We start from the raw sequence: 11,872 nt of genomic DNA, 5'->3' as shown, positions 1-11,872 counted from the left end.
AAAACCCAGAATCCTAGGTGGCAGTCTGAGCACAGTCTTCAGGGCCAACTCTGTTACAGTTGGAGCCAATTACGGCTGTCTACATGCACCTCCTCCGTCTGACCAAGCTGAGGCTCTGTCTGCAACTCCTCAACTCAGGTACCTGACAGTCACGGGGACAGAAGAATGAGGCACTCCTAAAGGAGGAGGGTGAGTGAGGCTTTTCAGATGCCAAGAGCAAGGGGAAACAGCTACCATCCTCTGGGGAGGAGGAGTCCAAGCCCGGCACCTTGGTGGGGTGTTTCACCCCAGACCCGCGTTCATGGGTTCACTGGGAGGGCAACGTGGGTCTCAAGTGCCTCGAAGTCACACCTCACTCTCTGCAGTCTGCAGTGTGAGTCACTGATGGTTCCATCCAGAACGCACTCTCGATGGAGCTGGAGCTCCAGAAGGGTGGAGATGATTTCAGGATGATAAGAAGGAAACATTCCCCAGTCCTCCTCTTCCTCCTCCTCCCATTCCTCCTCCTCCAGCTCCCTTGTAATCCCTGAAAGCAGCTTAGGCACCGGGAAGCTCGGAACCACTGGGACTCATTATGACTGCACATTGAGCAAGTCTGAAGCAACTTGGAGGGTATTTTAGGTGGTGTGAGCAGGGGGCTGATGCACACCTGTAACTCCAGCACCTGGGAGACACAGACAGGAAGAGGAGCAGGATTTCCAGGCCAGCCTGGGCTATATAAGTCCTAAAGCTTCCAAGAAAAGTCTGGAATATGTTTCCATTAAGGGTCAAGACGGCCAGACCTGCACTAATGGTTACTTTTAAGTGTCTATGTTAAGCAAGCAAGCAAACAAACACACCCTTAGACCTATACATTCATTTCCAGGAATCCACTATGCATCCCACTGTTCCAGGCACCGTGCAGGGAAATGCCCTACATAGATCTAATCCCAGACCTTGTGGAGTCTCCCAGGCTCACACAACAGACCACAAGGCTAGATGCAGAGAGTGACTCCATCTGCAGCCTTCCTGGGCCAGAGACCCTGCACTGCAGTGTCCCTGTGTGCTCTGTAGAGCCCGGAGACATAAGGGAGAGCCACCATCCTGAGCTAGCACGTGTCCTGCTTTGGCAGCTACAGAGAGCAGAGTTCCAGACACAGCTGCTAGTTTTGGAAATCAAGCCCCACTCCTTGAGTATGACAACAGACACCTCACTGACTTGGAAAGAATAAAATACAACCATCAAAGCTGGAGACACCGGGGCTAAGGAGCACTGTACATCCGACCACGCTCAGTCCTTTCTCCCGCCATTCCTTCTTCTCCCTTTTCTCGCTGATGTGTAAATTAGGTGTGGCAGCACAGGCTTTGAGCCCACCAGACACGTTGGCACCTGGCCCGCCTGTAATACTACCCAGTGGGAGGTGGAGGATGGAAGATCATAAGATAAACCAGCATCAACTGGCCAGCCTGGGCAACTGTCTGTCTCAAAAAAAGAGAAACATTTTAATGTAAAAATATTCTGAAGAGATGGCTCATAGCCACCAGTAACTGTGGTTCCTGGGATACCTGACACCTGGGATTACTGTAGGCACCTGCACTCATACATTTAAAAACGATAAAAATAAATACTTAAAATGTAAAACCCAGGCAACTCATTTTCAAGCCCCCCCCCCGCCCCCAGCTATAGGAAGCTACTTCTTTGCTTCTGAACAAACTTGCTTGTTTGCCCTTCAAAAACAGTATTGTTCCCAATCACAAAAAGAAGTCATTAGATAGGTACTCACTGATAAGTGGATATTAGCCCAGAAACTTAGAATACCCAAGATATAATTTGCAAAACACAAGAAAATCAAGAAGGAAGACCAACGTGTGGATACTTCATTCCTCCTTAGAATAGGGAAAATACCCATGAAAGGAATTAGAGAGACAAAGTTTGGAGCTAAGACGAAAGGATGCACTACCCAGAGACTACCCCACTCAGGGATCCATCCCATAATCAGCCACCAAACCCAGACACTATTGCATATGCCAGCAAGATTTTGCTGAAGGGACCCTGATATAGCTGTCTCTTGTGAGGCTATGCCAGTGCCTGGCAAATACAGAAGTGGATGCTCACAGTCAGCTATTGGATGGATCACAGAGTCCCCAATGGAGGAGCTAGAGAAAGTACCCAAGGAGCTGAAGGGGTCTGCAACCCTATAGGTGGAACAATATGAACTAACCAGTACCCCCCAGAGCTCGTGTCTCTAGATGCATATGTAGCAGAAGATGGCCTAGTCGGCCATCACTGGGAAGAGAAGCCCCTTGGTCTTGCAAACTTTATATGCCTCAGTACAGGGGAAGGCCAGGGCCAGGAAGTGGGAGTGGGTGGGTAGGGGAGCAGGGTGGGGGGAGGGTATAGGAGACTTTCGGGATAGCATTTGAAATGTAAATAAAGAAAATATCTAATAAAAAATTGAAAAACAAAATCATGAGGCTCAGCAGGAAACATCTTCATCTGCTGAGCCATTTTGCAGGCCTGGTCCTGTTTTTTGATGATCTCATTCCTAGATGCTGTCAGAAACCCTGGCTTACTGAATTCTCAACATCTAGGAAATTCCATATTAGAGGTGGCAAAATCATCTCAAATTAAAACAAAAAAACAAACAAACAAAAACTATTGTTTGGTTTTCATTTTTCAAGACAGGGTTTCTTTATATAGCCCTGGCTGTCCTGGAACTAGCACTGAAGACCAGGATGGCCTTCAACTTACAGAGATCCTCCTGCCTCTGCCTCCTGAGTGCTGGGATTAAAGGTATGAAAAAAAAAAAAGCCAATCAACAAGGCAAATGACCAAAGTTAAATAATATTTTATTACCAACTCCAGCAAGCCTCTCTCTTTACAACCACTTATTCAGTGAACAGTTAAGGGAACAGGTTGGTCTCATTTTATGAAGTCCTACATTCACAGAACAGATGAGGGCCGATGCTCTGTTTTTTAAGGGGAACCCATGAGAACTAAAGGAAGTGAACGTCCTTTAGACTGGGCTGTTTAGAAAGCTACATTGGGAAATTAAAAGTGCATGCTGTGGACAGTGCCCTCGCTATGATTAGCATGTTGCTAAATCACTGTTTGCTCACTGGGCGAGCCATAATCTAGGGAACAACCCTTTCCCAGGCCTGCCCTGTGGGTTTCTCCCGCAGCGACGTACAGCCCAGTTCCCAGTAAGTTAGAAACAAAGAAAGCTTTGCCAGTCACTCATGGCTTGCTGGCGAGATGTGCAGAATCCCACAAGAACTGGGCTCCACCTAATCCCAGAACCAGTACACGCAGCAAGCACTGGAGCTGGGGATCCTACAGAGCAAGGGAGCAGAAGTCAGAGGGTTCCCCCCTCACCTCCTCCAAGGTCTGCGTGGAGGGAGGATTGAAGCTCCCAGGGGCTCTGATTCAGCCTGCCTTTGGGTGAGTTTCACACTGGTTTGTACTTTTGAGAGTCTCTGAAAACTTAATTCAAAGATCACACTCAAAGTGTTTCTTCTGCCCTCAGGTATAACTGCACTGCCCTGGGCAATAGGGGGTTCCCTTTAATTCTGGGGGAAAAGAGATAATACAATACAATACTCTACCAACCACAGGTGGTTTTTGTTTACTTGGTTTTTGACTGGTTCCGAAAACTCTGGAGGAACTCCAATGGACGCACACTATTGGGTCTGAGAATGCCTTCCTCTGTGGCTCGATTTAGCAGCGGTTCTTGACGCTACAGTTTTCAGTCCAGTGCTGGGCAAGCCCACCTCCTACCTGGCTTCTTATCACCTTACTCACCATTGAAGTCTTAATGGAACAGATTCTATTTTTAAAAAAATAAAAAAGTGGGGGGGCTGGTGAGGTTGGGTCAGCGGTTGGGAGCACTGGCTGCTCTTCTGAAGGTCCTGAGTTCAAATCCCAGCAACCACATGGTGGCTCACAACCATCTGTACAGCTACAGTGTACTCATATACATAGAATAAATAAATAAATAAAGCATCAGAAAACTCAAATAAAATAAAAAGTGGAGCCAGAATGGAGGAAAATGAGTCATTCCAACACTGGAGAGGCTACGGCAGGAAGATGGCAAAATTGTAGCCAGCCTGGACCACAGAGTAAGAAAGACCCTGTCTCAAAACAAAACAAAAGGAGAAAATGATGCAAGGTTATCCCCAGCTACAGAGTTCAAGGTCAACTAGAAACATGTGAGACAAGGACAAACACAAACTTTTAATTTTTAAAAATCGCTAAGAAAGAAAACTTGAGCTTTTAGACACATACCAATCATGTTAGTCCAAGCAGACATAACAAAACACCAGACTGGAGAGTTTACCTGACCCATGTTTCTCAGTCTGGAGGCTGGGAAATCTGGCATCCAAGAGCTGACAACTGGGAAAGAAAGCCCTGGTCTTGGGGCTGGGAAGATGGCTGTTCTTCCAAAGGACCTGGGTTCAATTCCCAGCAACTACATGGCAGTTCACAACTGTCTGTAACTCCAATGCCAGGGGCTCTGACACCCTCAGACACAAAGACAGATATGCAGGCAAAACATCAATGCACATAAAGGTTAATTAATAAAATTAACAAAACAATAAACCCTGGTCTCCCTCATTGAAAAAGATGCTCACCGGCTCACTCACTCTCATATCTTCACCTAACCTCAGCATCTCCAAATAGCAGCACACTGGGGAGAGGGTACCAATATCAATGGGTCTTTCTACCCTATCACTGGAGTAAAGTCTTGGGGAAGGAGATGACCCAGAAGTAGGAAGAAAAAAAAAACTGGGCTGCTTTCTTCAGAAGTGCGCCACCATGAAACCCGAAGGCACGAACAGTTTGACAAAGCTCACTGCCGCCTTGGTCCAACCCTTCAGGGTTTCACTGGAGCCCTTTTCAAGCCTTCCTAGTCTTTATTCCAACAACAGCCCGGCACTGCATCTGACTCACCCACAAAAACGTGGGTGCCACTTTTGAAAATGACATCGGTACGGTTTTACTCCAGAAACCCTAAATCAGGCGCTCTGGGGTAAAGACTCGTGAGGGAGAGCCCTAGTTAAGAGTGTTAGGGCTTGGGCTGGAGAGGTGGCTCGGTGGTGAAGAGCACCCTGACTGCTCTTCCAGAGGTCCTGAGTTCAATTCCCAGCAACCACATGGTGGCTCACAACCATCTGTAATGGGATCCAATGCCCATTCTTCTGGTGTGTCTAACGGCTACAGTGTACTTATATACATAAAAATAAATAAATAACTAAATAAAAAGAAAAAAAAGAGTGCTATGGCTTGCTGTATGTTTTTGTTTCAGGGGTTCCCAGGGTCTCACGGATGTCAGGCAAGAGTGCTACTGCCAAGCTACCACCTCAGTTCTCCTGAGTTTAGAACAATAATACCTGGTTCCTAGGGGGGAGTGAGGCGGTTCCTCCCTTCTGTTGGGTGACAATGCTTAAAACCCTTAGTGACATCACAGATCACCTCGAGGGATGTAGTACTGAGGCCACGGTTCCAATGGCCAGCTCACAGGCTGCAGCACACTGACATGGGGGTTCCCAAGTGTGTTAGCTGACATTCTGCTCCTTAGGAGTCACTCAAAAGGATTAAACAAAATGGCGTTCCCTGACTTTCTATTAGGTTTTATGTGAAACAAAAAATAGAGAGGCCTAGGCAGTGTGCTAGAAGGCCGGGGGGTGGGGGGGTGGGGGGGTGGGGGTGTGTGTGTATGCAAAGGACGACCTGTTTGCCATTTTTCATTAAAATATGGCCTGTTCCGAAGGCTCGAGGTACAGCTCAGGAGCAGAGCACATACTTAGCATGTACAAGGTATGGGTTCAATTTCCTGCAATAAGAAGCACAATAAGGGGGCAGGTGAGATGGCTCAGTGGGTAAGAGCACTGACTGCTCTTCCAAAGATTGTGAGTTCAAATCCCAGCAACCACATAGTGGCTCACAACCACCCGTAGTGAGATCTGACACCCTTTTCTGGTGTGTCTGAAGACAGCTACAGTGTACTTAAATATAATAAGTAAATAAATCTTTAAAAAAAAAAAAGCAGCAGCAGCAGGATAAAATACCAGTCTGGGGCTGGCTCAGTGAATAAAGGCACTTGCCACCAAGCCTAGCAACTTGAGTTCAATCCTCAGGACTCACATGGTGGAAGAGAGGACTGATTCCCATAAGCTGTCCTCTGACTTCCTCCACACACATGCCCTGACATGCATGACCCCTACCCCAAAATGAATAAATGTAATAAAATCAAAAGTCTCCATGAAACTGCGAGTGGCAATGTTAGTGCCTTCTCAGTGGTCTTTACAAAGATAAAATAATAAAATCAGGCTTCAGTTGGTAGGTGCCTAGGATGTGCAAAACCCTGGGCTCACATCCAGCATCACATAAGTAGGAAATGATGTGTGTCTGTAATCCAAAAACCTGGGAGGTAGACACAGGAAGATCAGAAGTTCAAGGTCACCCTTAGCTACATAGTGCTTTTAAGGCCACCCTAAATACTGTCAATCCCACAATCCCAGCACTTGGGAGGCAGGACCAGGCAGATCTAAATTATATATGGAGTTCTAGGCGAGCCAGGAATGCATGTAACCACTTCTATTTATTACTCCTTTTTGTAGTAAATTCCAGCTTTATTAGCAATGATTCAAAACATTCACACACACACACACACACACACAGCTCACCACCACCAGTTTCCACAACATATTTTTCTGTATTCATCACAATAATAGTAATGGAAATTTTAGAAACTAAAATGATAACTAAAATGCCTGCTCCCAAAGACTGGGATTTTTTATCTGCTCTGCTGGCTGCAGTGACCGTCCAGAATCTATAAACATATGGGGAAGAGAACTTGCTGGAGAGATGGCTCAACAGTTTTGGACATGTACTGCTCTTGCTAAAGAGCACAGAATACAGAAGCCAGAAGCCAGGTTGGACAGCTCACAACTGCCTGTAATCCTAGCTGCGGGGGGCATCTGACTCTAGCCACTGGGGGCACCTACACTCACATGCGCACACCAGCCTTCAACACACACATACATATCTATGCAATAAAAAAGATTTACTTTCATTACACACACACACACACACACACACACACGTATGTATGTGTGTTTTGTCTGCAAGTATAGATGTGTACCATGAGTGTGCCCAAAGCCTGAGGAAGTTAAAAGAAGGCATTGGGTCACCCAGAACTGGAATTAAAGACAGTTATGAGACACCATGTGGTTACTGGGAACTGAACCCCAGTCACCTGCAAGAGCAGCCAAGTGCCACCTCTCCAGCCTCGAAAACAAATCTTTACAAAAAGAAAAAAAAGCCCCTGATGCATAGATTTCCAATAAGACTCAGTGAACAACTGAATAAAAATAAATATAACCCTACCACGTGGAAATGACATTGCCAGAGGAAGTTCTTTTATGTATAGGAACAGAGGCTGGCCTTGAACTCAGCAATCAACCCCCAGTACCGGAAGTGAGAAGCAACATTAATCTGAACTACTACTTTACTCGGAGCAGTCATTCATTACCTGCAAGAATTAAGTCAGTCTTGGGCTGCGGAGACAGCTCAGTGCATGAACTAATAAAAGGATCTGCTTCAGAAAGCCTCGGATTTCCATGCTCGTGGAAATGACTTCCTGTATAAGTTCACTCTTCCAACTCTGGGCAGACCACATTACTGCAATCCTTGGGCAAATCTATCCCTGCTTCTACCTTTGGGTTACATTTTCCCTCATACTGGCTGCAGCCCCCTTCCCTGCTTTGTAATTCAAAGCCAAAAGCTGCTTTGTGGAGGTCCCCAAAGTTATGCAACTGAAACAGAAAAGGACATCTCAAAGACACACACAGATGCTTAGGTGAAAATGGCCGCGGCTGCAGAATGATGAACTGGGAACGAACGAAGGCACGCACTGGGCACGCATGGTCAGGTGGACCACTGGTAAAAAATGTCACTCTGTGCTGTCCTTTGCTTGCTCCGAAGATGTTTGTCTTCACCTTATTTTTAACCACCGAGACAGGACTTCTCTGTGTAGCCCTGGCTGTCCTAGAACTTGCTCTATAGACAAGGCTGGCCTCCAACTCAGAAATCAAACCCGGGCCAGCCCCTTCTTGATTAATGCCAGTAGAACCAACAATGCCAGTAGATGTCACAAATCCGTGGTGATGTGACAAGTAAGGAGGAAAACAAACGTCTAGCTGTCCTGGAACTCACTCTGTAGACCAGGCTGGCCTCGAACACAGGAAACCGCCTGTGCCTGCCTCTGCCTCCCAAGTGCTGGAATTAAAGGTGTGAGCCGCCACCACACACTGTTCATTTTCAACTGTGGTTTGAGCATGCTCACAGCTTCTCATCTCTAGCTTCATTCATTTCACAAATAGCTGTTGAGCAAGGTATTTTAAGGTAACAAGCTGCATAGGAACCCGCCCATGCCCCTAAGGAGTTCCCAATTTAGTATAATCTAAACGCATTCAAAGGCATTTAGAGAACCTATCCCCAGTCCCTGGTGACTTCTGAGGTTCAGCATTTTCAATCACCAACAAGAACTCTGCCTAGATCTTGTGATAGGAAAAGCCACACTAACATGGGAACGAGACTTTCAATCTTAAGATTTACCACCTTTCTTTCTCTTTCCTTCTTTCTTTCTCTTTCCTTCCTTCTTTCTTCCTTCCTTCCTTTTTAATTTCTAAACCTGTTCCCAAACAATCCACAACAAACGGTACACAAAGCTCTGAGAAACCCCTTAAGGTTTCTCTTTGGAGGCAGCTTGTAGTTCTCAGCCTTGGCCGCAGCTGGGATCAACTGCGTGTTTCTGAGCTTGCTAACCCCCGTGTCGCAGCACCTCCACGTACGCTCGGGAGCCTTGGACGCGCGGGGAAACAGCAGTACTTCAACTCTCCAGGGGGCTCCATTGCGCAGACAAAGTTGAGAACTACTGTTATCTAGCACTTTGCCCTTGAAATAGATCAGACCCGACCCACGCACGCACACACACATACACACACACACACACTCTTCCACGCCAGAACCCTCCACTGCTCCCCTCGCCCACGCCCCTAGCAGTTTCCCAGAGACAGTTTCGTGTTTCCCAGCTCCAGCGCCCGATGCCATACTCCCCCGCATGGAGTTGCACGCTGGGCAGCTAAGCTTGGCTTCAGCATTGCACCTGTGCAGAGTGGCGGGATCGGTGGCGTTACCCTCTTTCCCGCCACCTCTTGGGATCCCGGGCCTGGGAGTGGGGAAGCACCCCGGTCGCCGCGCTCAGAGGCCGGGAGAAAGCGCGCACCCGACGCGGCCGGAGGGCCCCGGTACTCACGCAAGTGCCACCCAGCTTGTGGCTCTCCACCACCGCGGCCCTGGCGCCGAGCTCGGCCGCCCGCCGCGCGCTGGCCAGCCCGCCGGAGCCGCCGCCGATCACCAGGTAGTCGAAGGAAGCGGCGGCCGGGGCCGGGGGCTGCCGCTCGCCTGGACTCGCCATGGCGCAGGTGAGCGCGCGCGCCGCCCGCCGCAGGCTCGGGGCCGCGCCCACGCCCAGCGCCCGGGGCAGCAGCGCCATGCGCGGAAGTGCGCGCGGGGAGCGGGGTGCAGCGTCGCCGTGACTAAGCACCGCGCCCGAGGGCCCCTGTCCCCGCCCCACAGCGCGTGGACCGAGGGCGAGAACGTTCAGGTTTTGTTTCCCCACCCCCAGCTTCTCTGATTCCTGCAGGCCTTAACCCACTTTCCTCTTTCCGGGCACTTGTACTCGTAAAAGGAAGAAGAAAAAAAAAAAAAGGCTGGAATAATGAGTGGAGTGGCCGAAATGATTTTTTTGTGATCCGTAGAGGAAGCTTAAAGAACGGACTGAGATGGAGCTGCTAACTAAACTGGCCAAGATCCCCAAGAACAGTGTGTAGTTCATATAAGCACAAGGCTGGGAGCCCCACTGCAAAGAAATGAGGAACACAGGGCCGCTAAGCCCCACACTCCAAGCTGGATATCCTGAATCAGAATGCTATACTGTCTGTTAAGGCTTTTTTGTTTTGTTTTGTCTTGTTTTATTTTCTGTTTAAAAAGTAGCGAGGCAGTGGTGGCGCACGCCTTTAATCCCAGCACTCGGGAGGCAGAGGCAGGCAGATTTCTGAGTTCGAGGCCAGCCTGGTCTACAGAGTGAATTCCAGGACAGCCAGGGCTACACCGAGAAACCCTGTCTCGAAAACACCAAAAAATAATAAATAAATAAATAAATAAATAAATAAAAAGTAATATGACTTGGGAGATATAAGGAACGTGGGTTCAAGATCTTCAAGGAAGAAGGCAGATTTTTCCTTCTAGTAGAGTACCCTGTAATAAATGTAGACAGAATAACAACTTGAAAACATTTGCAAGGTCACAGTGACCAAGCGGCTTTCTTGGGAACCATTAATGATTGTTAAGATCACCGAGTTAAAGTTTGATGGGGATAAAGTTATACAGATAGGTAGAGTTGTGTAAAGATAGATAGATAGAGATAAACACACAATTAAAGAACGCACCCCACCACCCCACACAGACACACATACTCCTACTTGATCACAAAAGGGAAACAACAACTTTTCAGCCGGCCCCGCCTCGTCCTAAAGATCAAGATTAAATACTGCTAAGTCATGAGAAACGTGCCATTGTGAGGCAACAACCAGGATTCAATTTAACTTACACAACCGTCCTGCTTCTTTAAAAAATTCAGGGGCTGGAGAGCAATTAAGAGCCCTGGCTGCTCTTCTAGAGGAGCAGAGTTCCAATCCCCGCTCCATTGTGTCAGTCAATCTCACAACTGCTGACGTCCCCGTTGTCTGGCTGACCAGCGTTACGTGGACTTATTACATGATTTCAGCGTCAGCGTCCAATATTGAGGCTCAGGATAAAAACTGAAGAGAATAGAGAACAACTAAAACTTAAATGCGAAGTTAGCATAAAGCACATCGTCCTATTAGAAACTCTTGGGCTGGAGAAATGGCTCAGCGGTTAAGAGCACGGACTGCTCTTCTGAAGGTCCTGAGTTCAAATCCCAGCAACCACGTGCATGGTGGCTCACAATCATCTGTAATGAGATCTGATGCCCTCTTATCGTATGTCTGAAGTCAGCTACAATGTACTTATAATAAATAAGTAAATAAATAAATAAATAAATCTTGAAAAAGAAAGAAAGAAACCCTGGGAGGCAGTTTGTGAGGTTGTTTTGTTGAGAAACTGTATTTACAATTGGCTGTGGTGGCTCATGCCCTCAATTTCTACAAACAGAGCTCCGAGTCCTAGGTTAGCCTGGTCTACATAGGGAGTCCCAGGACAGCCATAATAGAGACACCCTGAATGGATGATAGATAGATAGATAGATAGATAGATAGATAGATAGATAGATAGATAGATAGATAGAGGCGGGGTCTGACGGAGCAGGTTACACAGAGAAACCCGGTCTGGAAAAACAAAACAAAACAAAACAAAACAAAACAAAACAAAAATTTAAGACAGGATCTCACGGAGCTGGAGAGATCGATCAGTGGTTAAGAGCACCGACTGCTCTTCCGAAGGTCCTGGTGCATCTGAAGACAGCTACAGTGTTCTTAGATATAATAATAAATAAATCTTTAAAAAAAAAAAAGACAGGATCTCACTGTGTACCTCTGGCTAACCTCTGGAATGTGGGCTGTGCCACCTGCTGCCACTGGCATTAAAGGTGTGCACTACCACACCCTGGTCTTTTCATAGATTTTTAAACTACATGTCTCCCTTATAGTACTTTCATAGATACTTTGTTCTGATTGAGTTAACTATTTTCCCTTATTGGCATATCTAAAGTTGCATCCATTATCTGTCATTTATAGATTAAAAAAAATCTTTTTTTTCTTTTTTTTTTAATTAGGTATTTTCCTCATT

The 11,872-nt window shown here is 47.0% G+C and overlaps 1 protein-coding gene across 1 annotated transcript in view; it reads right to left on the bottom strand.

Annotated features, from left to right (window-relative positions):
• Gsr (glutathione-disulfide reductase) overlaps window positions 1–9,847 on the bottom strand; it is a 44,123-nt gene extending 34,276 nt beyond the window's left edge. Inside the window, exon 1 of the mRNA XM_021170345.1 lies at window positions 9,300–9,847. Coding sequence (XP_021026004.1) covers window positions 9,300–9,539 — 240 coding nt within the window. The 5' untranslated portion in view covers window positions 9,540–9,847. The remainder of the gene's footprint in view (window positions 1–9,299) is intronic.
• Window positions 9,848–11,872: the final 2,025 nt, after the last annotated feature.

This window comes from Mus caroli, chromosome 8 (assembly GCF_900094665.2).
Source record: "Mus caroli chromosome 8, CAROLI_EIJ_v1.1, whole genome shotgun sequence".
Taxonomy (NCBI): domain Eukaryota; kingdom Metazoa; phylum Chordata; class Mammalia; order Rodentia; family Muridae; genus Mus; species Mus caroli.
This window is presented reverse-complemented; position numbering and strand designations above follow the sequence as displayed.